This window comes from Gymnoscopelus microlampas, assembly GCF_963454915.1.
Source record: "Gymnoscopelus microlampas genome assembly, chromosome: 10".
NCBI classification, from domain to species: domain Eukaryota; kingdom Metazoa; phylum Chordata; class Actinopteri; order Myctophiformes; family Myctophidae; genus Gymnoscopelus; species Gymnoscopelus microlampas.
This window is the reverse complement of record NC_139947.1, coordinates 55178823-55204635: the sequence shown is the minus strand read 5'-3', so window position 1 is coordinate 55204635 and position 25813 is coordinate 55178823. Positions and strand designations below refer to the sequence as shown.

At 42.3% G+C, this 25813-nt stretch overlaps 1 protein-coding gene across 1 annotated transcript in view; it reads left to right on the top strand.

Annotated features, from left to right (window-relative positions):
• The window catches only part of LOC311053955 (metabotropic glutamate receptor 4-like), a gene marked incomplete at both ends in the record, with an annotated part of 118861 nt that overhangs the window by 27652 nt on the left and 65396 nt on the right, over positions 1 to 25813 (top strand). The window contains 3 exons of the mRNA XM_084069768.1: positions 14706 to 14841; positions 20604 to 20758; positions 21572 to 21712. Coding sequence (XP_083925894.1) covers positions 14706 to 14841; positions 20604 to 20758; positions 21572 to 21712 — 432 coding nt within the window. The remainder of the gene's footprint in view (positions 1 to 14705; positions 14842 to 20603; positions 20759 to 21571; positions 21713 to 25813) is intronic.

Genomic DNA, 25813 nt, shown 5'->3' with positions numbered 1-25813 from the left:
TGTTGAAAGTTACAGTGATTATAATGTGTTTGTGTGGGTTTTATGAATAGAAGAGTTGTTAAAATAGCAAAAATAGCTGATCTACAAAATCACGATATGAAGCACTAATATGAAGTACTAATTCATTGATAACGTCTCCAAACACAGACGTTATCAACTGTAAGTCACATACATGACAGTATCCCCGGGCTGACTTTATAAAATGTTTGGAACACGGTTCTTTTATGACGCATTATAACATTTCTCCATGGGATTTTCAACCGAAACAATCCTTCTGTGACCCAGGGGTATAGAGGCACGACTTCAGTACTCTAGAGGATTGTACGTTGGACACAAAAGTTTGTTAAAGTTCCCCTTTAACAAAAGTGCATCACTGTTTTGCAATAATGTAATTTCTGCAAACCTCCACGTCTATGGATTTTAGAATGGATGGTTATTAGCGAGGAGTGAACTTGTCCGACAGAAATCGATACACATTGCAGTTCGGTCTTATCAGGGTTTTTGCAGAAGGGAAGTCTTTCTGCAAAACCATCGAAGATTTCCTCTCTCTTCACAATTTCCCTCTCTGACATAATCTGAATTTAGATGCGATATCCACTACTTCAGGACTTTACGTTTCTCTGTAGCAGTCTATAGTTGAGGCATAACATTTAGTTTGACTCGCTTCCACAGTTGAATATTGTGAAAATATGCCTCGTAACGCGACACATTGTGAGCTTGGACGGCTCTTTTCGGCTTTTTTCACAATATTTGCCTCTTTCTTAGTATTTGACAATTTGGCCAGTGTTTGACCAGTTTGTATAGTATAGTAAATAGTTCCACTACTTTTCACGCAGTAATGGTCTTTTTCTTTTCTTCTTTTCCTTTTCTGAGGTATTAAGAAGTTCTTGAAAGTTGTTACATTGTTACTTCACTGCCATCTGGGTACCCCCCCCCCCCCCCCCCCCCCATGTATGCTCTATAGCATAGATGGGCAACTGGGGGCCCATGGGCCACATTCGGCCCCCACCTTCACTTAATGCGGCCCGCAGGTTAATATCAGAATACTGATATATTATTGATTTCAGCTGTTATGATTCCTAACATGCAAACATGACCCGCTTCTGGATTCTAACTCAAAAATAGCAAAAATAGCAGATCTACAAGCTCAAAACGTGTCGCAGTGCGACACGTTTTGAGCTTGTAGATCGGCTAATTTTGCTACTTTTGTGTGACATAGAATGGCGTTAATTTGCGAGAAAAAAAAGTTAAAATACGGAGATAAGAGGTGTCTGTCAGACAGTATATGCAATGTGGCCCTCTGGAGTGAGTGTGGACGTATAGTGGCCCTCTGGAGTGAGTGTGGACGTATAGTGGCCCTCTGGAGTGAGTGTGGACGTATAGTGGCCCTCTGGAGTGAGTGTGGACGTATAGTGGCCCTCTGGAGTGAGTGTGGACGTATAGTGGCCCTCTGGAGTGAGTGTGGACGTATAGTGGCCCTCTGGAGTGAGTGTGGACATATAGTGGCCCTCTGGAGTGAGTGTGGACATATAGTGGCCCTCTGGAGTGAGTGTGGACATATAGTGGCCCTCTGCATCATCAACGTTGCATCACCCCTGCTCCATAGCGTACGGACACTGACCAGGAGGCTGTTTGCTAGTATCACCAGAGTTATTCTATTCCTCAGTAACACAGTAGGGTGTGGTCACTGTACTGACTATACTGTTGACACTCGTACCATATCAGTGGATTCTGTGACATTGTGACATTGTGACGTTGCGTGTCATTTGCTTGTCTGTATAATCATCAATTTCTTTGCTCATTATTATGTCTGTCTTTTGCAAATGAATTACTACTAATTACAGAAGAAACTAAAGGCTTCTCATGTATTAAAATAAACATGTGTGATGATAACAAAGCACATGTCGGCTTGATGGTGATTGGTTGACGACCGCTTGACGATGATTGGTTGACGACATCTGCTCTGCAAGCTGGTCTTGCACCACATCTGTTGCTGCTCTCAGGGCAGAGAGGCGTCGTGACGACTGTCATCTTCCCCCCCCCCCCCCCCCCCCCACACACACACACACACACACACACACACACACACACACACACACACACACACACACACACACACCCCGGGGAAAAGAAATTCAGCCGCCCCTGGTGTTCCAGTCTCACTTTATTGGGCCTCAGCGCCCCCTGAGGGTAAAACTGCAGCATCCGCCACTGGTGTCCAGTATTTTAGTCTCAAAACCCAGAAGTTCTGTTTCTGCTGATCGACTGGCAACCGTCCCAGAGGACCAGCTAGGTCTGCTGCCAGCCTGTGTGTGTGTGTGTGTGTGTGTGTGTGTGTGTGTGTGTGTGTGTGTGTGTGTGTGTGTGTGTGTGTGTGTGTGTGTGTGTGTGTGTGTGTGTGTGTGTGTGTGTGTGTGTGTGTGTGTGTGTGTGTGTGTGTGTGTGTGTGTGTGTGTGTGTGCGCACATTGAGCCGTGCGGCTGGCTGTTAGTCTGTTAGATGTGAGGGAACGCAGCATCTGTCGTGGGAACGGGGGACTGTGTGTGTGTGTGTGTGTGTGTGTGTGTGTGTGTGTGTGTGCGTGTGCGTGTGCGTGTGCGTGTCCGTGTGTGTGTGTGGTTGTGTGCGTGTACAGAGAATATGGAGTGATTGATGGAGTCTGGGTGTTTGAACACAAGAGGATGTTGAAATAAAGTCCCTGTGTTCAGAGGTGTGTGTGTGTGTGTGTGTGTGTGTGTGTGTGTGTGTGTGTGTGTGTGTGTGTGTGTGTGTGTGTGTGTGTGTGTGTGTGTGTGTGTGTGTGTGTGTGTGTGTGTGTGTGTGTGTGTGTGTGTGTGTGTGTGTGGCAGAAGATGGATTGACTCCCTGCTGTTGGGCCGTAGAGGCTGCAGTCTCTGACGTCACTGTGGTGTCCCATGGGACATGGGTCACTGTGGTGTCCCATGGGACATGGGTCACTGTGGTGTCCCATGGGACACGGGACACCACAGTAATTTCTCTATAGGAAAACCCCCATAGGGGGGATCTTAGCTTGCGTCATACACTGTAAGTCAATGGTTCTCAAACTTTTTCACGTCAAGGCCCCTCAAAATGATGTGTATTTGGCTGTGGACCCCCATCTGAAAATATGTTGTTCCAGGGACCCCCCAGAAGCAAAGATTTGAGAAAATAAATATATATATATATATATATATATATATATATATATATATATTTAAATTTACACATTTTCAAGATTTTCCCAAAATAGCAGATCTACAAGCTCATAGCGCGGCTATGAGCTTGTAGATCTGCTATTTTTTAATAGCCCAAAGTATAAAACATGGATACAGGTTAAATTGGCTCAACCATCTGTGAAGGTGGAGATGTAGCAGTGCCTTGTCTGTCCTCTACTACCTTAATGCCTTGTCTGTCCTCTACTACCTTAATGCCTTGTCTGTCCTCTACTACCTTAACCAGTGCAGAGTTCAATAATAATACAAAGGACTGTGTAAAGCAATGGGAAACTGTCATATAAAACCACATGCTTCAAAGACACACAAAGAAGAAAGGGGCACGGTGGAGCAGTCGGTAGTGCTGTCGCCTCACAGCTAGAAGGTCCTGGGTTCGATTCCCGCAGGGGACGCTGTGGGGGCTGGGGGCGTGTCCTCTCCTCCGTGTCATCAGTGCCCATACCCTATAGGTGGGGTTGGTGAAAGGGCCTACTCTGTGTGGAGTTTGCATGTTCTCCCTGTGTCTCCTAGGGTAGTTAATACCCTCACAAAAACATGTAGTAATCCTGGTCTCTATACTGCCTCCCCCTGGTCAGCCAGGGCGCCTGATGGAGGGGAAAGGAACCGGTTGGAATAACGTGTTCCTTCCACGCGCTACGTCCTACCAGGGAAACTCTCCCCTGTCAGGTGATTAGAAGGTCAGTTGGCTCTCATGCATTGAAGGAGGCATGAGCTCGGCCCTGGCCTCCCTAGGTTGGCAGAGGGAGTGTACTGCCCAGGATTACATAGACAATTGGCACTGGGTGTAAAAAATGGGGTTGCAAAATCGGGGGATGAAAAAAGAAGAAAAAAAGAAAGAAAAAAAAAACTGGCTCTGATATATAAGGTAAGAAAAACGGCGGGCGGAATGCTCCTTTAACTCTTTGAAAAATAAAGGAATCTGTTCCCCTGCCTCTTGGTAGGGAAGGTAAATAAAGGCACCTCTAGGTAGGGAAGGTAAATAAAGGAACCTCTAGGTAGGGAAGGTAAATAAAGGCACCTCTAGGTAGGGAAGGTAAATAAAGGCACCTCTAGGTAGGGAAGGTAAATAAAGGCACCTCTAGGTAGGGAAGGTAAATAAAGGCACCTCTAGGTAGGGAAGGTAAATAAAGGCACCTCTAGGTAGGGAAGGTAAATAAAGGCACCTCTAGGTAGGGAAGGTAAAGACTGTTATAATGGATCACCAGCTCTGACACAGATTCCAAACTCAATCCAGGGACGTGGTCACCCCTCCCCCCCCCCCCCCCACACACCCCCCCCCCCCCCCCACACACACACCTCCACTCCTCCCCTGGGACCGTGCTGCCGTCGCAAATTGGAATTCTTGTTCAGACGCTTGGGACCCTGTGGGGGGGGGGGTCAGATTGAAGCGAGGGGGGGGGGGGGGGGGGGGGGGGGGTTAGGAGTGAAAAAGAAATAGAATGAAGAGAGGATGATTATGAGGTGGGAGGCTGCAATACACAGGAGAGAGAGAGAGAGAGAGGGAGAGGGAGAGAGAGTCACACATGAGTAAAGGCGGGGGGGGGGGGGGGGGGGGGGTGTATCGTGTCGTCTCTGTCAGATGGAAACCTTGTATTTCCAAAATAAATTGTTACTTTTCAGGAAATGTAAAAAATATATATAATATACATTTTTTAATCATTACAAAAATCTGCTATTTTTTATACTTTTGTGCTTTAATTTACAGGAGGAAAAAAAGATACAGAGTTGAAATGAGGATTTACAAGGTTTTTGCCCGACATGCATCCCTGAAGATGCATGTGTGTGTGTGTGTGTGTGTGTGTGTGTGTGTGTGTGTGTGTGTGTGTGTGTGTGTGTGTGTGTGTGTGTGTGTGTGTGTGTGTGTGTGTGTGTGTGTGTGTGTGTGTGTGTGTGTGCGTGCGTGTGCGCACGCATACGTGCGCGTGCATGTGTGCGTGTGCACATGCAAAAATGTGTGTATACGTGCACGCGTGTCAGGGGGATAAAAGCAGACATAAAGTAGCGGTTCAATTCCCCCACTCATCCAAGAAAACACAGTTATCCATTAACCAGCCCACTGTGTGTGTGTGTGTGTGTGTGTGTGTGTGTGTGTGTGTGTGTGTGTGTGTGTGTGTGTGTGTGTGTGTGTGTGTGTGTGTGTGTGTGTGTGTGTGTGTGTGCGTGCGTGCGTGCGTGCGTGCGTGCGTGCGTGCGTGCGTGCGTGCGTGCGTGCGTGCGTGCGTGCGTGCGTGCGTGTGCGCGCGCATGTGCGTGCGTGCGTGAGTCCAGGGCTGTCACATACACACTGTGACATGTGTGACACACACACACACACACACACACACACACACACACACACACACACACACACACACACACACACACACACACACACACACACACACACACACACACACACACACACACACACACATGAATCATGATATATGATCAGGGGTGCACATAACTGGTGCGCAGGTGCCAGGTGCGCACCAGTTATGTGCGGTTAAAATAAATCACCAGTTAAAATAAAAAATGCGCACCACATCAGGCGACGCGAGGCGCTTTTGCGCACCAACAGCTGGGACAGGAATTTCCAAGCTTTTATTTTTTAGCAAAACTAAAAAATAAAAGCCTGGAGATCGAGGCTAGGAATTTACTTCCTGAAGCCACTCACACAATCACTCTAAAGCACCCGTCGGCCCCATGTACAGCCATTAGGCACAGGGGTAGAGATATGACTCGCGTCGCCTCGCCTCGCATCGCCTCGCATTGCCTCACTGCGTGCACGCAGCCAGCAGCGGCTGTTAGAGGCACTCGTCACCGATGATGAACGCACCGTAATGGTGCAAAATATGCCGTGAACGTCCCAATATGGCGGATAAAATCAGCGCAGCAGCACAGGGCACCAACCTTGGGGGCTTTATCTAACAGCGTGAGAAAAAAAAAAACGGCGAAAATCGGCGGAATTTAGAAGCAGAGCGTCCTTTTTTTCTCGACCCCCCCCCCCCCCCCCCCCGTTGACAAAACTGTCCGGTGGGCACCGTGCTGAACCCCCCCCCCCCCCCCCCCCGGTTGACAAAACGGGACGGGCGCCATGCGCACCAAGTCTCATGTCCAGGTGCTCTTCTGCGTACCAGACCTAAAAAGTTATGTGCACCCCTGTATATGATACTGTATTACTATTCTTCAGAGGACAGTAATGTTAGGTTTTTGCTATTTTTACTCAAACATTTGGATTATTTCGTTTTTGATAAGCGGCAGCGGTTCCGGTAGGAGACACAAAGAGTCTCCTTTGTATCTCCTACCGTAACAGCTGGTTATCAAATTATGGACTTATGAATGAGACAAAAACTAAAAACTATCCACGAATGATCCACAATTATCCACGCAAGCACACACACACACACACACACACACACACACACACACACACACACACACACACACACACACACGGCTGTGGAAAGTAACTAGTTACAAGTACATTTACTCAAGTACTGTACTTAAGTACAATTTAAATTTCTACTTTACCAGAGTATGTCCAAATTACAATACTTTTACTTCTACTCCACTACATCTCAGAGGCAAATATTGTACTTTGGTAGCACTTTACAATAATGACCCGTTATAAAGCGTTTAAGTAGTTTGTAGACTATTAACAAATCATTAACAACCTGTTTGTTGACATTCGTAAATTATTACTAAAACCTTTATAACTACAGTTACAAATCATTTGTAAAGTATTAGTAAGTAGTGAACTATTCATTAATAAGCCATTTATATACATCTGTAACGACCCATTCTAAAGCATTTATAAACGTTTATAAGCAGTTTGTAGACTATTAACAAATCATTAACAACCTGTTTATTGACATTCGTAAATGATTACTAAAACCTTTATAACTACGGTTACAAATCATCTATAAAGGTATTAGTAACTATTCATGAATAAGCCATGTATAATACATCTGTAAATGATTATTAAATCATTTGTAACTGATGTTACATAATATATACAAGCTATTGGTAGCTTGTTCATGTTTAACATATGCTTTGTTAAACATTCCTAAAGTATCTATAAATCCTTAGTACATGTTATTATTTGCCCTAAAGTGAAGACAGTTCATCATTTACAACTGTTTGTTCATGTTTAACATGCTTTGTAAAACATTCCTAAAATATCTATAAATCCTTTGTACATGTTATTATGTGCCCTACAGTAAAGTGAAGACAGTTCATCATTTATGACTGTCTGTTAATGTGGACTTTCTCCTTACCTGTTGCAAACTACCTGGCTTTCATGAATGCAGACACCAAACAATTACTAGAATTATCATTCATGTTAAGCAAATGATGCGTAAGACATTCGTAAAGAGTATGTAAACCATTTGCAGACGTTATCATGAGCCTGAGCCTAGTTGCTTCTTTTGGGCTTGTTTTCATAGACCGGTCCGCTTGTTTCTTTTGCAAAATCTGGCAACACACTGATTACCTGCATTACACCTGCAGTAGCCTACTAGGGAGGAAGTGAACAGTGATGCAGTTGCAGACTGGACAGAAATATGTCTAATTCATGTTTTATGTGTTTTAACTGTCTTGTTGCAGGTGATCGAGGTAACATAAAATGGCTAATCTTACACACATGAAGTAGCATTATGACTAGGGGGTATTTTGATGGTGGCTGTTTGTATCCACAATGTTTGTTTTGATGTGTATGTAACCGGGTGTCGAGCAAGGAATTTACTATAATAGTTAAAATGTAAGACTACGCCACCTTGGTGATGATTAACCAAGGAAATTAAATATATAACCTTTAAATCGGGTTCCCCAACATAATGCAAGTTCGTCAATTAGGACTGAGACATGAGTTTCCCCCAAACAGCTGGAAGTTTATTTAAGTTTAAGCACAGAACATTCAGTTTCAGTACATTCATTTAAGGGCTACTTAAAATATCTACTGCAGTGTAATACAATACAATCATAACATCACAATATATACTGAATGTTGTAATCCCAAGTAAAACTATCACAATATTACTCACAACAAAGGAACAAACGTGCTAACATCAGGGGTCAATGGGCAGGTAGGCAACAGTCGACCATAAACAGGGGGAGCTATAAGCTAACCTTCGTCCAAATGACTACTAAAGAACACACACACTTAATCACACAGCAAGAAGGACAGAGAGACACCGTGCAAAGAGGTGCTCACGTTCACACAACACATCAAACCTTAATATGGTCGTGGACTACTGTGATCCTACGTGACCCCTGCAGCTGGTCGGCTATACCCCCCGGCTCCCGTTGACTCAAGATAGCAGCGGCGCTCGCCACAGTGTTTGGGGGAGAACAAACAAAACAGAAATATAAATTAGTACAATGGGAAATGGCTCAATAAACAAAAACAATAAAACTCAGACTATACAAAACAGCAGTGGTGATAACTACAGGGAGTGGAAACAACAACATTTAGTACACTATTCAAACAAATACAATAACATAAACATAACAGTTTGCTTGCATACCTTGGATTGTCAATGTTCTTTCCTATTATTCCCCTCTTGGCCCATGTACTCGTCACGTCGGGACTCAAGCATCATGGCCTCAACCTGGGTATTAACACAATAAATGATTAAAGTACTAAACAAGCATTTTCAGTGTAACAATAAAAACATAAATGCAGTGTTACTCACCCAGGCAGGGGAAAGAATAAAACACACAACACATAAGACCCAGGTCGCAAGACCTGCAGCCATCAACCACAAAGCAGACTGTGTTTGGTAGACTGCAGGGCCTTTAAGTACTCCCACTGATTGGCAAATGAAGAAGTGACAGTGCAGCTGTCCTACGGTGGCCCCTGAGGCTCAACTCTGACTGGCTACATCTAGGCTAGTAATGTCCTCCATGCTTAGCAGTTTAGCTTAGCAGCTAAAGCTAACTTGCACTGGGAGGTGGTGACTGCAGAGGCTCCAAGCTGCTACTCTGTGATTCTGTTGTGATTAATTTCTTTGTTTAAATGTCAGTGTGTGTGCTTTGGCCAAGAGTTGCTACATTTTATATCTTAATAAATTGTTGTATACTTGTATACTATATAACGTTACTTTTGCCACTTTTTGATGTCACATGTTTTACTAATCACTGTTAAACATGAAATAATAATGCATAGTCTTCACTTTACAACAAGGCCCATGATAACGTTAGCAAATGGTCAACACACTCTTTACAAATGTCTTACGAATCATATATTAAACATGAAAGATAATTCTAGTAATTGTTTGGCATCTGCATTCATGAAAGCCAGGTAGTTTTTAAAAGGTAAGGAGAAAGTCACATTAACAGACAGTTGTAAATGATGAACTGTCTTCACTTTACTATAGGGCACATAATAACATGTATTAAGGATTTATAGATACTTTAGGTGAAGAAACACAACCATTTCACTCCTAATAATACCTATTTGATTTGACATCCTGACTTGCTGCTGTAGCTGAGGCTTGAACCTGTTACCTGCGGCTCACTAGTCAGTGACTCTATCCATTCACCTACAGCTGTTTCCTTTGAATCAGCCTCTGGATCATGAATACTGCGTCTCAACCCATTGAGCTAACAGATGGCTGACAAGTACAGCCTTCCTGGTAGTTTTCACTTGATCTTCTGGAAGCCAGTCTGCAAAAGAAAGAATCATAGGAATGACATCAATGGGATTTGAACTCATGGCCTCTGGATCATGAATACTGCGTCTCAACCCATTGAGCTAACAGATGGCTGATAAGTACAGCCTTCCTGGTGCTTTGACTTGAACAACAAACAAGACAAATAAAATGTGTTACAGCATAAATATAAATCTTTTTCATGGGGGGCCCTGACACTACATCTTTTCACATTGGGGTCCACTGCCCAAATACATGTCAATTTGGGGGGTTGACAACAAAAGGTTTCAGAACCACAGATTCCAAAGAAACAGCTGTAGGTGAATGGATAGAGTCACTGACTAGTGAGCCGCAGGTAACAGGTTCAAGCCTCAGCTACAGCAACAAGTCAGGATGTCAAATCAAATAGGTATCATCAGGAGTGAAATGGTTGTGTTTCTTCACCCCAACTGCACATGACAGCAGTTTTATATCAGTTTACTAATACTTTACAAATTGAGCTTGTAGATCTGTTATTTTCAAAATACTGTTTGTATACATTTTATACATTTGAAAACTTGTGAAATGGGCCATTCTGTATAATGAGTACTTTCTTACTTTTGGTATTTTAAGTACATTTTGATACCAATACCCTTTGTACTCAATAATTCTGAATTCCAGACTTTGACTTGTAACTAAGTATTTCTACATCATTGCAGTATTGATACTTTTACTTAAGTAAAACATTTAAGTACTCTTTCCCACCACTGCATAGAGGCATGCACGCACGCGCACACACACGCACACACACACACGCACGCACTCACGCACACACGCATGCACGCACGCACGCACGCACGCACGCACGCACGCACGCACGCACGCACGCACACACAGATGCACAGAGTCACCTGAGGTGACATCGGGGGAGGGGGGGGGGGTGAGTTATGGCTTATGATCTCAGAGTGCTTTGTTGGGTCTATTTTTAATCATCCGGATTGTTACTGTATAGTTTTGATATTACACTGGGCCCGTTTCCCACTGTGTGTGTGTGTGTGTGTGTGTGTGTGTGTGTGTGTGTGTGTGTGTGTGTGTGTGTGTGTGTGTGTGTGTGTGTGTGTGTTCTTTATGAGCTGAGACCAGCAGCCTTTGTGTTATCATCCTCTCTGTTGGGAGGAAACCTTGTATCTCCATATCTCAACGTTTTAATGTTTTTTTCTCCAGTAAAATGAATGTCCTACTTTGTGGTATAACAGTATAACAGTTTTGCTTAAAAGTAGCGAACATAGCCTATCTACGAGCTCCTCTGATAGAGCTTGTAGATATTAGGCTATTTCAGCTATATTTGAATCATGTTTTAAATTAAAGTGGTTATGTGTGTCTACAAGAGCTGGTGACTCAATAATAACTACATTGGATCCGTTGGAACACATGAACCTGAACAAAACACAAGGTGTTGGGCAGTGGCGTGCACAGACATTTTGAGGGGCAGGTGCTCAAGTAAATTATACTTTTTTTTTTTACTTGGTCTGCTCTTTTTTCCCTCTACACCTATACCTCTTTGCCAAAAATAGCCGATCTACAAGCCCACAACGCCTCGCAGCGCGAGGCGTTGTGGGCTTGTAGATCGGTTATTTTTGGCTAAAGTTCTCCTCAGAAAAGGGATGCTAGGTTTCGAGTGGTTATGGTAAAAAGAAAAATCATATCACATAAAGATTTGGCGGACCCCCTGTAGTAACTCTGAGGACCCCCTAGGGGTCCCGGACCCCCTGTTGAAGACCCCTGCTGTAAACTGAAAAAGGGCACTTCTGGTCAAGAGGGCAAAGGGCAGGTGCTCTAGCACCACTTAGAGTCTATCTCTGCACGTCCCTGGTGTTGGTGGACAACTGGACATACAAGGTTTACGTGTTGACACAGTAGCAGTTTATGATCCATCATGTTGAGCCTGGAGGATTTACTATTAACTCATGTCCCGCCAAGAGCCATAAAGTCGTTTCATTGTCGTGTTTTTAAAAATGTTATTCCACAAGGGGCACCCTAACACAGCTTTGGGATGATCCATCGTCACTCAGAGAAGAAGTATGTGGATGTGACGTCATTCCAAAAAACGTCACATCCATCCACCCTGACTATGGGATTTTTAGAAAAACTGAGTCTTATCTCAGTTTCATTTTTTTGCATTGAAAACCACCCATTTTCAACGGGGCATAGCTCCAAAATGGCCGATCGCGGGTGGAATATTATTGTTCCTGCATACAATAACGGGGCGACTGATTGCCTCGTCACTTAAGGGTCCTTCTGGCCGATCTACGCGGTCACAACTTTTTTTCTGTTCTGGCCCCACAGTGGTGGAATGAACTCCCCACTGATGTCAGGACAGCAGAGTCACTGATGTCAGGACAGCAGAGTCACTGATGTCAGGACAGCAGAGTCACTGCCCATCTTTCGCCGCAGGCTGAAAACCCACCTCTTCAGGAAACACTACCCTTCCTCTGTGCCTGGCCTACTTGTTGTTAACTAGTTGTACAAACTCTCGTTTTATTGTTGTACTGTTTTATTGGATCTTGTTTATTTGATACACTTATTTATTTTAGCTTGTGCTCATTTGATTTTGCTATTTTGTCTCATCTGTTTAAGGAAATAGGTAGCTGATATATTGCACTTTTACCTTGGCGCTAGGTATACTCTTGGTTGCTTGTTTTAGCAGAAAATGCACTTCAGACTTCTGGTCATTTGTAGTTTTCGTTCCCTACCTATGTTGAATGCATTTATTGTCTCCGCCAGGCCAAAAGGCATGGCGAGAGAGTATGTTTTACCCCCTGTCCGTCCGTCCGTGTGTCATTCCGTCTCGTTGAAGACCACAATCACTACAGCCTATTTAAAGGCCCCTCCATGGGGAAATGTTTACTGTGTGCAGTGAAGCCCAACAACCCACATGAGACGTTGTTGTTGGATCGATGTTATCGGAGCTCACAGTTAAATAACATGCTATTGATCGCATTGAACTTCCACTTTCATTAGAGGCTCTGAGAAGCAATCAGACTCAACGTCAATGGACCTTCTGTCTGAACTATACAAACCTATGTCTCTCTCTCTCTCTCTCTCTCTCTCTCTGTCTCTCTGTCTCTCTCTCTCTCTCTCTGAGAAGCAATCAGGCTCAACATCAATGGACCTTCTGTCTGAACTAAACAAACCTAGAGGACTGTTCAATCAATGCTTCTCACAGGCATGTCCTTTTGCTTTAAAAACAAAATATTCACCTGTGTGTGTGTGTGTGTGTGTGTGTGTGTGTGTGTGTGTGTGTGTGTGTGTGTGTGTGTGTGTGTGTGTGTGTGTGTGTACACACGTATATGTACAGCATGTATGTAAGTATGTTGCAGACATGAAAACATGTCTATAACAGGTGTCCTGTAACACAGTGGATTGAGATTGAATAGTGCCGCTATAAAATCTGATTAATCTAAAAAGAAAATACCAGAGAATAGGATATAAGATAAACATACAATTGGACGTGATGAAAAAAAAAACAATATGATCAGACACAATTGGAAGTGGTTTAAAAATAAAATGAAAGCTGATGAAAGCATGTTTTCTCTCTCCAGCCACCATTGTTTCAATGTTCGGGTCATTGTCAGAGTGGGGGGGTCCCCAGTTCAAATATGATTATTTGGGGGGGGGGGGGGAGAGGGTGCCCAGTTCAAATATGATTATTTGGGGGGTTGCTGCCTTTTTTTTTTTTTTCATTGCGGCAAAATATTTAAATCGTTTTCCTCACAAAATGACATACATCATTCGTTTAGGAAGCTGACCGTTTGAAGTTGAAAAAATAAATACATTAATACAGGGGTTTTCAACCAGTGGTCCGGGGACCACCAGTGGTCCTTGAGGGGGTTCCAGGGGGTCCCCAGCCAAATTAATAGTTAGCAACCAAATTGACCCTTATGTGTCTGTAACTCTGAGAGTGTACAAATGGAAATGGACCCTAACGGGTCCATTTGCAAATGGGTCCATTGGACCTGGGCAAATGGACCCTAACGGGTCCATTCGTACACTCTCAGAGTTAAATGAACACTGATGATGGTGATACAGTGTAGATTGTGGGACCCCCAAGAAATCTAAATGGTTGAGTCCCTGGCATATCTTTTCAAATGGGGGTCCCTGGGCTGATATTTGTCAATTTGGGGGTCCTTGACATGAAAAGGGTTGAGAACCAGTGCATTAATATATACAGTATGTGAGGAGAACGAGCAGCCCGTCAGACCAAATGGAATCAGTTTCACACATTTTTTTCAATTAGAAAATAACATTCTCTCCCAAACGGAACCAAAGGCCCACGTTGTCATTGGCAGAAGCATAAAGCTGATTGATGCTTCTGTGTGGGTGTGAAAGTGGACCCTTGTGGAGCATGAAGGGTTGTTTTTAATACCCTCCTGCTGTGAGATATGGAACCTTCAAACATTTCATCTTGTTTCCAGACATCATAAAAACTACACCAGATTAAATAACATTTTTTTCCCCCTTCTTATTTGTGTGGGTTTTAAAGAAATTCATTATAGTTTTGCTGTCTTGACGTTGCCACATTGTTCTGCCCATTGCAAGAAGAGATAAAAAGAGAAAAAAATATATATTTAATTTTTGCATTAACCCATTAAAGCCGGGAACGCATCTGGTCACCTAACCACCTCCCTTGATTTAAGACGATCCCTTCATACGTTTGTTGAGATCTATTTCAAGTGTATATATTGCCTGTCTCCATACAGGAGGTCTGTCAGATCTATGTAACATGAATATACTGGCTCTCTTCATGCGGGGAGGTTTGTGAGATCTATCTTGACACATGGCGTACTGTCTCTTTAAACAGGAGGACTGTGCATCTCCCAGTCGGTGAAGATTCCTCGCGAGCCGCGACCCGGAGAGTTCGATAAGATCGTCCGCCGTCTGAGCGAGAACCCCAACGCCAGGGTGGTCATCATCTTCGCCAACGAGGACGACATCAGGTGAGAGAGAGAGAGACACGATAAATGAAGCATAGCGTTAGTTCAGGGGGTGATGATGCAACTTTAATGATGGAGAGGGCCACTGTATTTCCACACTCACAGACACACAGACACCTCTTATCTCCGTATTCTTGTTTCGTAAATCAATGCCGTACTTCGCCATTCTTATGTCACACAAAAGTAGCGAAATTAGCCGATCTACAAGCTCAAAACGTGCCGCAGTGCGACGCGTTTTGAGCTTGTAGATCGGCTAATTTTGCTATTTTGGAATTGGAATCCTGATTTTATTTTTTTTGTTATTTTGGAGTTGGAATCCTGAAAAGTAACATTTATATTTCATTTCAAATGCATTTAGTGATACTGTATGTTAACTTTATGAACTTAAATACAAATACGTTGGACATAAAAAAAGACAATAGAATTGTAATACTAGTCATTAAGCTACTAATATAGACTGAAGTAATTAAAGCGAGTCATGTTTGGAATTGTAACAGCTGCAATGTTCAAACGCCAGGGAGAACAATGAGTTTTCAAACGTGATTTAAACACAGGCAGGGTTTGAGACGCTCTAACATGGGGTGGAAGCTCGTTCCACCCCACCACAGCTATGAAGGAAAACGATCTATCTCCCCGGGTCTTCAGTTTTGTTGGTGGGACCTTAAGGAGTGACTGGTCAGTAGACCTCAAGAAAGACCCTTGTAGAGTCATTGGGAGGTAGAAGCTCCTATATGTATAATGGTACCAGCCCATTTAAAGACTTAAAGACAATCATTAAAGTCTTAAACTGAATCCTGTAACGAACAGGGAGCCAGTGTAGGGAGGCAAGAATAGGGGAGATGTGATCATACCTCCGTGTCTCTGTTAAGAGGCGAGCGGCAGCGTTTTGGACTAACTGTAGTCGTGACAAGCAGGCTTGGCTGACGCCAACATAGAGTGCATTACAGTGGTCGAGTCGGGTTGAGATAAAAGCATGGATAAGACGTTCAAAATCAGAACGTCACACATTCATCCTCCAATCAGAGCTCACGCCTTATCAACGCCTTATCAAAGAGGTCCCTTTAAATACGGCTTTGTATTCACTAGGTCTCTGCTTGTCTGGCTGTCTGCTTCACTGCTGCTTAGCTGCCTCCTCCACCCCAGCCTCCACCTTTAGACCACAGTCAGGCATAGGCTCAAATACTTGTGATGTTATATCTGCTAATTCAAGCTAATATGTCAATGTATTGCTTATTGTTTGATATTGTATCCCTATGGGGGGTTTTTGCTTAACATTCCCTGGTTTTGCTTAGCATGCTGCATGGACACGATTCAGGGAATATCTCCCAGAGCGGAGCCTTTAAAGGGACCACACCATGAATTTTAACTTTTCCTTCTTCTTTGTGTGTTTTTGGTCTCCCCTACCTCTCTTCTATCCCCAAAAATACCCCAGTTTGAACACTCAGGCTTTCAAAGCATATCTGGGGTTCTATGTAAATTGGTCTCAAAACAGACCAAACTGATTTGGCCCCGAAAGTGACGTCATTAGCGGTACAATCCCTCCTGTTTTTCAGTTCCAACTTAGAAATTTGTTTTACTTTTTCCACACAGAACCAGGAGATAACATGCATACAAACTGGCTCAATAGCGCCCCGTACCAAACAGGACAATGTGGTATTGCAGGTGAAAGTGCTTTATAAGCCAGAGAGAAGTTAGTTGGAATCAAGGGGCAAGTCTTAGATATTTACGATGAGGCCGACAAAATGGCCAGAGTGGCGCTGTTTTACCCTGCGCCGACCTGCGGTGTCAGAAAGAATTTATTTTAACGCAAGTGAATGGGTTTTTTGACAAACTTTAGACTAGATTTTCTTACTGTAATAAAAATTGTCATAAATTCTATATGCTTCCAGTCGCTAGTTTAAAGTCTCCTTTCAATCATCAGGATATGTGTTTTGCTAAATTATGGTCCTATTTATTTTAAAATTGACGATAAAGTAGGCTATTCTCTAGGAGGGACGGGATGATTTGATTGACAAGCTACACAACCAATAGCATTCATTCCCCGCCCCCACTCTTGATTGACAAGCTACCCAACCAATAATGGTCTGGTCTCATTCTGACGTGATATTGAAAGATGGCGGACCTACAGTCTTGGAACAATCGGCTTCATTTTCGGTCTGTAGAAAGCAGCGGAGTGGCTTTGTCCATCTCTGTTATACAGTCTATGGTTGGAATGAGTATATCTGAGGCTTGATTTAGGCTCAAACCTTTTGAAAAACGTTTGAGGGACATAAACAATATGATATTAAATATATATATATATTTTTAAATTCATGGTGTAGATCCTTTAAGGCCAACTTTAACTGTAATCCATGTGTTGCAATGAATGGTTGAATGAATGGTGTTCCTGACTGAACCACAGCTTGTCATCTGACTGAGTCCATGTGTTTGGTGCAATTTGTTGGAAATGTGTGCATGTGGGGGGGGGGGGTCCCTGGAACAACACAGTTTGAGATGGGGGGCCTGCGGCGAAAATACATATCAGTTTGACTGGTCCTTGACATGGAAAAGTTGAAGCACTGATATAGCAACATACTGTTAGGATTTAGAAAACATTTTTAGATAATATGTATTTGGCCGCGGACCCCCGTCTCAAAATGTTTTGTTCCAGGGACCCCCCAGAAGGAAAGATTTGAGTTACAAATGTTCGCTTTGCAAAAGTTGCAAGATTTTTCTTTCTTTCTTCAGTATAAACAATGTTTTTTGTTTTACCTTCATAAACATTCACCTTTCCTCTTTCTGCTGAATAATACAGTCTCTAAAGAATAAATCCATTTCTAGCTTTAAAGAAGACAAGCCTTTGACCTCTACCTCCAATTAGAGAAGCTCTGCATTCTAGTGGTGGGAGAAGTATTCTGATTTAGTATTACAGTAATATTACATTGTACTGTTTCTAAAGCTGTTAAATAATTGTAATGGAGTAAAAAAATATATTACCTCTCAGATATAATGGAGCAGAATCTGACTCACTCAAGTAAAGTAAATATATCTCAAACTTATAAGTACTTAACTTATGAGTGGGTATCTCTCTCTCTCTCTCTCTCTCTCTCTCTCTCTCTCTCTCTCTCTCTCTCTCTCTCTCTCTCTCTCTCTCTCTCTCTCTCTCTCTCTCTCTCTCTCTATATATATATATATATATATATATATATATATATATATATATATATCTCGTCCCACATGGCTCATTGATTAAAGCCGGTCTGGATCAGGTTTAATATAGTGAACGGATCGTAATTAAAGGATTCCAGAGAGATCTGCTCTCTCCTTGAACCCAGACACATTAAAACCTCCCCAGATATCTCTGGATCACTATATATTGTGTGTGTGTGTGTGTGTGTGTGTGTGTGTGTGCGTGTGTGTGTGTGTGTGTGTGTGTGTGTGTGTGTGTGTGTGTGTGTGTGTGTGTGTGTTAGTGATGAGTGGGCCGACCCGTAACCCGCGCCGCGCGTCGAGTCAGGATTTCAGAGGCAATTATGCGGGCTGCGGGTGAGCAAAAAAAAAAAAAAAGAAAACTTATTTTGAACAACATGCTTGTTTATTTAGCCCACGACAATGTTGTGCTACTGTAGACATTTAAAGTGACTTTGGGTACTTAAAAGAGCGCTATATAAATCTGAGCTATTATGATGATGATTATCTTTTTTTTCCCCCCGCGGGTCGCGGGGCGGGTTGAGCCATAGATTTATATACGGGTTTGCGGGGCGGGTTGAGCCATAGATTTATATACGGGTTTGCGGGGCGGGTTGAGGCGGGTTGAGTTTAAGTTTAAGTTTAATCAAAATGTTACTTGAGTAAAAGTACAAAAGTATTGACAATCAAAATGTACTTAACTCAATCACTGCCACTGACGTAAAAAACTTAATTTTGAAAACACACACGGATACGAAAATGACGTTTCCGTCTGCTACCTGTTCAACGCTCCCTCTGAAACGTCTGCTACCTGTTCAACGCTCCCTCTGAAACGTCTGCTACCTGTTCAACGCTCCCTCTGAAACGTGTGCTACCTGTTCAACGCTCCCTCTGAAACGTCTGCTACCTGTTCAACGCTCCCTCTGAAACGTCATTTCCTCGGCTTTGTTTTTCTCCGCCGTCCCACGTCCAACGCGCTGTTTAAGAACTTCTACTACTGGAGAATGGAATGTCGCGGATTGAAAATGTGTTCTCTGGGCCACTCACACCATCATAACACCATCATAATTCCTTTCAAATGCATGTTTAATCAGGGACGTGCATAGATAGACTCTAAGTGGTGCTAGAGCACCTACCCTTTGCCCTCTTGACCAGAAGTGCCCTTTTTTTTCAGTTTACAGCAGGTGTCTTCAACAGGGGGTCCGGGACCCCTAGGGGGTCCTCAGAGTTATTACAGGGGGTCCGCCAAATCTTTCTGTGATATGATTTTTTTTTTACCATAACCACTCGAAACCTAGCATCCCTTTTCTGAGGAGAACTTTAGCCAAAAATAGCAGATCTACAAGCCCACAACGCCTCGTGCTGCGAGGCGTTGTGGGCTTGAAGATCGTCTATTTTTGGCAAAGAGGTATAGGTGTAGAGGGAAAAAAGAGCAGACCAAGTAAACAAAAAAAAGTATAATTTGCTTGAGCACCTGCCCCTCAAAATGTCTGTGCACGCCTCTGTGTTTAATGTTAATCTGTAGGACTTCAGAGGGGTTAGGATTCTATACGTGTTTTGTCCCGACTGCACCTTTATCTTTTGTGATGTGTGGCCTCGTTCTGAGGTCAGGCCTCTTGTCCTCTCTGCTGTGGACAAGGATCAGTTATTAATGAAGTCATTAAAAAGCTTTTGTGTGTTAAATGTGCTGATATTTAACCTGGCAGAACAGAGCTGTTTACACAGAGACACACAGAGAGAGAAAGGTCACTTTTAATCCAACGTAACGCGTGAATTTAAGTCCGGGAACACATCTTGTGTCACTTTAAGATGTGTTTGGCTATTCAAAAATAGCAGATCTACAAGCTTATAGCGTGGCACTCGGTGCCACGCTATGAGCTTGTAGATCTGCTATTTGTTTTTTAGATGGTGAAAATGTGTGCAAATCTTTTAATATATATGTTTTAAAGCGAACCCCAGAAGCAAAGATTTGAGTTAAAAATATTCGCTTTAAAACAATATATATATTCAAAGATCTGCACACATTTTTCACACATTTTCAAGAAAGACAAAAAAAAATAGCCGATCTACAATCCCACAACGCGTCGCTTAGCGACACGTTGGGAGCTTGTAGATCAGCTATTTTTTGAAAATGTTTTGAGTGAAGTTTTATTTTGAAATGGAAAGACTGGTTGAACTGTTGCTTTATTCTGGAGGAGCCAACAGGAAGTTGTGCATGCAGACTACGGTGTGTGTTTTTACTTCCATGTTGGTTTGTTTGGATTCTCCAGACAAAACAACAAACAGGGTCCCCAGTTAGTTCAATGGATGATAGTTAGTTAATAGGAACCAAATGGATCCTTACAGGTCTGTAACTCTGAGAGTGTACTAATGGAACCAAATGGACCCGTAAGGGTCCATTTATTTCCATTTGTACACTCTCAGAGTGGGGGGGAGAACCATTGAAACCAAATGGACCCTTACAGGTCCATTTGGTTCCATTAGCACACTCTCAGAGTGGGGGGAGAAAAAGAAAAGGTTTTGAACCATTGACATACCTGACACATGACACTAATTCAACCATCGTTTGTCACATGTCTCTTGTCTCCACCAATCAGGCGTCTCCTGGAGGCTGCCAAGAGGGCCAATCAGACGGGCCATTTCATCTGGGTGGGCTCGGACAGCTGGGGGGCAAAGGTCACGCCCATCCTCCACCAGGAAGAGATGGCCGAGGGGGCGGTGACCATCCTGCCCAAACGCCAGTCCATACGAGGTAATTACCATAATATATGAATATTCATGTAAATAATAACAGTCCATACGAGGTAATTATGATAATATATGAATATTCATATGAATAATAACAGTCCATATGAGGTCATTATGATAATATATGAATATTCATAATAACAGTCCATACGAGGTAATTATGGTATGAATATTCATATGAATAATAACAGTCCATACGAGGTAATTATGATATGAATATTCATATGAATAATAACAGTCCATTTTTTTGTTTTTGTCGCATCCCTAAACCAATGATCTGATGACCGGCAGCGGTTCATGAATAGTAGGTATTATAGTAGGACAAGTATGGTAGTATAAGCATCCATGGGGTCAAGTGTCCATGGGGTCAAGTGTCCATGGGGTGACTAATTGATAGGGAACTAACTAATTGATTTTGCGTGAACTATCCCTTTAACACAGTAGTTTTCAACCCTTTTCATGCCAAGGACCCCTAAATTGATATACATTTGGCTGCGGACCACCATCTGAAAATGTTTTGTGCCAGTGACCCCCAGAAGCAAAGATATCAGTTAATTTTCGCTTTAAAAAATATAAATGTTCAAAGATATGCACACTTTTTCAAGGTTTTTCAAAAATAGCAGATCTACAAGCTCATAGCGCGGCACTCGGTGCCGCGCTATGAGCTTGTATATCTGCTATTTTTGAATAGCCAAAGCTAAGTGGTTAAAATGACTGTGATGCTACGTTAACTCATTTTGCTGGGGACCCCCTGGTACCTCACCAAGGACCACTGGTTGAAAACCACTGCTTTAACGTGTTGTTGGTGTTCTCGTAGGGTTTGACCGGTACTTCATCAGCAGAACTCTGGAGAACAACAGGAGGAACATCTGGTTCGCTGAGTTCTGGGAGAACAACTTCCAGTGCAAGCTGAGTCGTCACGCTCTGAAGAAAGGCTCCGGGGTGAAGAAATGCACCAGTGAGTAACTTAAACATCAGTGTTCAGTCAATGTTTAAAGGAGAATTCCTGACAAGCCTTTATCTTAACTCATTGAGTGCCATTGACGTGTTTCACATGTTTGTTTGTTTTTTGTGACTACTTCCATCACTGTATCTTCCATATAGCTGAATGGTGAGAGGATCTTGAAAGATAAAATATATATAAGATAAAATATTAAATAGGCAATTCATTATGAGTACTCGTACTTTTGGCACCTCAGTATATTCTGATGCCAACACTTTTGTACGTTTACTGGTTTGTACGTTTTAACATACATTTTGAATACATTACTTAACACAGAGCATTTCTACATTGATATATTGCTAATTGTGCTAAGTGTTCAGTACGTCTTCCTTCCATTAGGATTAAAACACATGATGTAGTTTATCTAAATCCATAACGCTACATCTATTTGCACTTTAACAGAGAGAACAGATACAGATGTAAAAGCGTTTTCATTTAGCTCCAACATAATGGCTCTTCAGATGGTTGTCATTTCATTAGGGAGGAGGAAATTAAACGTCGGACATCGTTTTGAGGTTAATTGTGAGAGCAGCGGCTTAACGACACCGTTACATACGCTGTTAAAACCTAATCAATAAAGATGAAAACATAATCGATATGAAATGCAATCAACTCATTAGGAGACAAACTCTCAGCTCGTTAAATCCTGTCTGAGCGTCGACTCATTGGACTCGAGTGGTAGAAAGTAACTTAACACATTCAGTGCCAGGTATTAATTCATTACTTCATCCGTCACTGACAGCGGTTTTACCTTGATTTGTGTCTTTTTGACGATCCACATGTCGTCACCTTGCTAAACCAATGGCCTGGAAGTCAACAGGGGGTCCGGGACCCCTAGGGGGTCCTCAGAGTTACTACAGGGGGTTCGCCAAATCTTTGTAATATTATTATTATTTTTTTTACCTTAACCACTTGAACCCTAGCAACCCTTTTCCTGAGGAGAACTTTGGTCAAATATAGCAGATCTAGATCGGCTATTTTTGGACAAAGACGTGTTTGGTGTAGAGGGAAAAAAGAGCAGACCAAGTGAACAAAACAAGTACTGATTTAGGCAATGTTTTGACTTTTTTTTTGGCTTAAGTCAGATTTAATCGTATTTAAATCTCTTATGTTACATAACTGACAGACAGTGTTATTTTTAATTTAATAGTCATAATTTGTTATAAACATTTTGGGTGAAATGATTAAGAAATATTATATATATTTTTTGGATCAGTTTTAATTTTTTTCCTGAAAAAAAAATGACTTAGGCCATTAGTTTAGCAAGGTGACCAGTGGTGTAAAGTAACAAAGTACATGTACTCAAGTACTGTACTTAAGTACAATTTTGAGGTATTTGTACTTTACTTGAGTATTTCCAATTTCCAATACTTTTACTTCTACTCCAGTACATCTCAGAGGCAAATATTGTACTTTTACTCCACTACAATTATTTGAAAACTTTAGTTACTAGTTACTTTGTAGATTTTGATTTAGATTACAAAACATACATTAACCACTTCAGCCCTATATACATTTTGGCCATTTGAAAATAGCCCATCGACAAGCTCACAATGCGTCGCATCGCGAGATACATAGATACATCAGGGTTAATGAGTTGGAGTAACGCCATTGGCTATTCTACGTAATGACATCATCATTTAACGACATCATCATTTAACGACATCATCATTTAACAACATCACAATGTCATTACTTTAAAATGAAATGTTAACTAAACAAAACGTCATTCAGCAACTTTTACCAACGGATCCAGCTGGTTGATCACCTGTCACAGCTTCCTTCATTGGCTCCAGGTCATCGGCTTTGTGGATTTGTCAAACTTTGTGTGACATTCGTGACACTGAACCAATAGTAACTGTTACAGAGCAAGAGTTAAACTACGGTGTGAGAAATGTTCTGCTGGACGCTGCATCCGAGTAGAGGAACAAAACAATGTGATTATGCTGCTGTTGTAGTAGAGCAGGAGGTGTACTGCTTTGGAAGATTCGATGAAGGCAACAAAGCTCAGATTAGTGTCAACATTTTAAACACAGTGTCTTTATGCTGGAGGAAGTTGTCTCCAGTGACTACTGGAAGAGGAGAATGTCACCTTGATGTTCCCTCCAGACGTGGGGGCCACACAGCTGTACTGATTGAATATATATACATCTGGGGCTGGTTGCACCACCTCATACTAAGTTCAAACTTAGCCTAGTTATAGCTTAGTAATGTGTAAAGTCAAGACTTACACATTACTAAAATATAAGCTGTTGCACCACACAAATTAGTTATGACGTATCTCTAAGTAATAACTAAATATTTACACCACCTTTAGGCAGCACTAAGTCCTATGAGTAACTATCAACATGGCAGACCGTATTGATTTTATCGACGAATTAATTGAATACAACGAACGACCCCATCCTCGCCAACGCATTTTGCGAGACAGATTACATCCACTGGACATTTATGATGATGTTGACATCTATGCCAGACTCCGTTTTAAGAGAGATGGCATTATGAAAATAACGGACATGCTAGCGGCAGACCTACAGCACAACAGCGACTTGAACGGTGCGCTTTCCCCGAGTCTCCAAGTATGCGTTGCCCTGCGTTACTTCGCATCGGCGGGCTTGCAAAATTTAGTTGGTGATTCCTTTCGAATACACAAGTCTACCGTGTGCAGGGCAGTGCGCAGGGTTGCGCTGGCCCTGTGCACGCGCATCAATAATTTTGTGTACATGTCAGTGGACAACAAAAAACAAAATGACACCAGACAGAAGTTCCATGCTATGGCAGGCTTTCCAGACGTGCTTGGATGCATAGATGGGACCCACATCAAAATAGCTCCTCCAACAGTGGATGAGAACACATATGTGAACCGAAAAGGTTTCCATTCCATCAATGTACAAGTGGTTTGTGACGCTGATCTCATGTTCACAAACTGTGTGCTGAAGTGGCCCGGGTCAAAGCACGACAGCTTTATCCTAAAACGGTCCAGCATATGGGAAGAATTTGAGGCTGGACAGTTTTCAGGAATGCTACTGGGGGACTCCGGCTACCCACTGAGAAAGTGGCTCATGACACCTTACTTGAACCCATCCAACAGGGCAGAGGAGAAATACAACTATGCCCTTTGCAGCACTAGGTCTGCAGTTGAGAGGAGTATAGGAGTATTGAAGAAGAGATGGTCGTGCTTGCAAAAGGGTAGGCATCTTTTATCATTTAGCCTATATAGCAAATCAAGTCATAGAGCAGTCTATATATTTGTCCACAAAATCAATAATTCTGACCAATATGGCACGTTATCATTTATAGAGCAAATCAATTCATAAAGTATATATTTGTCCACACAATTTTTAATTCAGACCAATATGAAATTATTTTAGTCTGCAGTAGCAATAGGCTCTACTATTCTCTAGACTAACCCTTAGCCAGTGGTGGAAAAAGTACTCAAATGTTTTACTTAAGTAAAAGTATCAATACTGCAATATAGAATATATATAAGTAAAAGTTCGGGATTCAAAATACTTCAATAAAAGTACAAAAGTATTGGCATTAAAATGTACTTAAAGTACCAAAAGTAGAAAGTACACATTATGCAGAATGTATGATCTACAAGCTCACAACACGTTGCCTCTTAACGCATTGTGAGCTTGTAGATCGGCTATTTTCAAATAGCCAAAGTTTAAATAGGGCTGAAGTGGTTAATGTATGTTTTTTAATAATAATGAAATAATTGTAGTGGAGTAAAAGTGCAATTTTTGTCTCTGAGATGTAGTGGAGTAGAAGTATAAAGTATTGAAAATTGCCAAATTGGGCATACTTTAGTAAAGTAAAAGTACCAGAAAATTGTACCATAGTAAATGTACTTAGTTACTTTCCACCACTGTATTTTACCATAGGGATTGCAATGGATCCTGACAGAGCAGCAGTTGTGGCTGCTGCATGCATTGTACTGCACAACATGGCAAGGTTGTGGAAGATGCCTCTTGATGACGATGAAGAGGATCTTGATGATGAAGTCCCACAAGATGCACCTGACTTTGATGCTCGCATGCAAGAGGGTGCTAT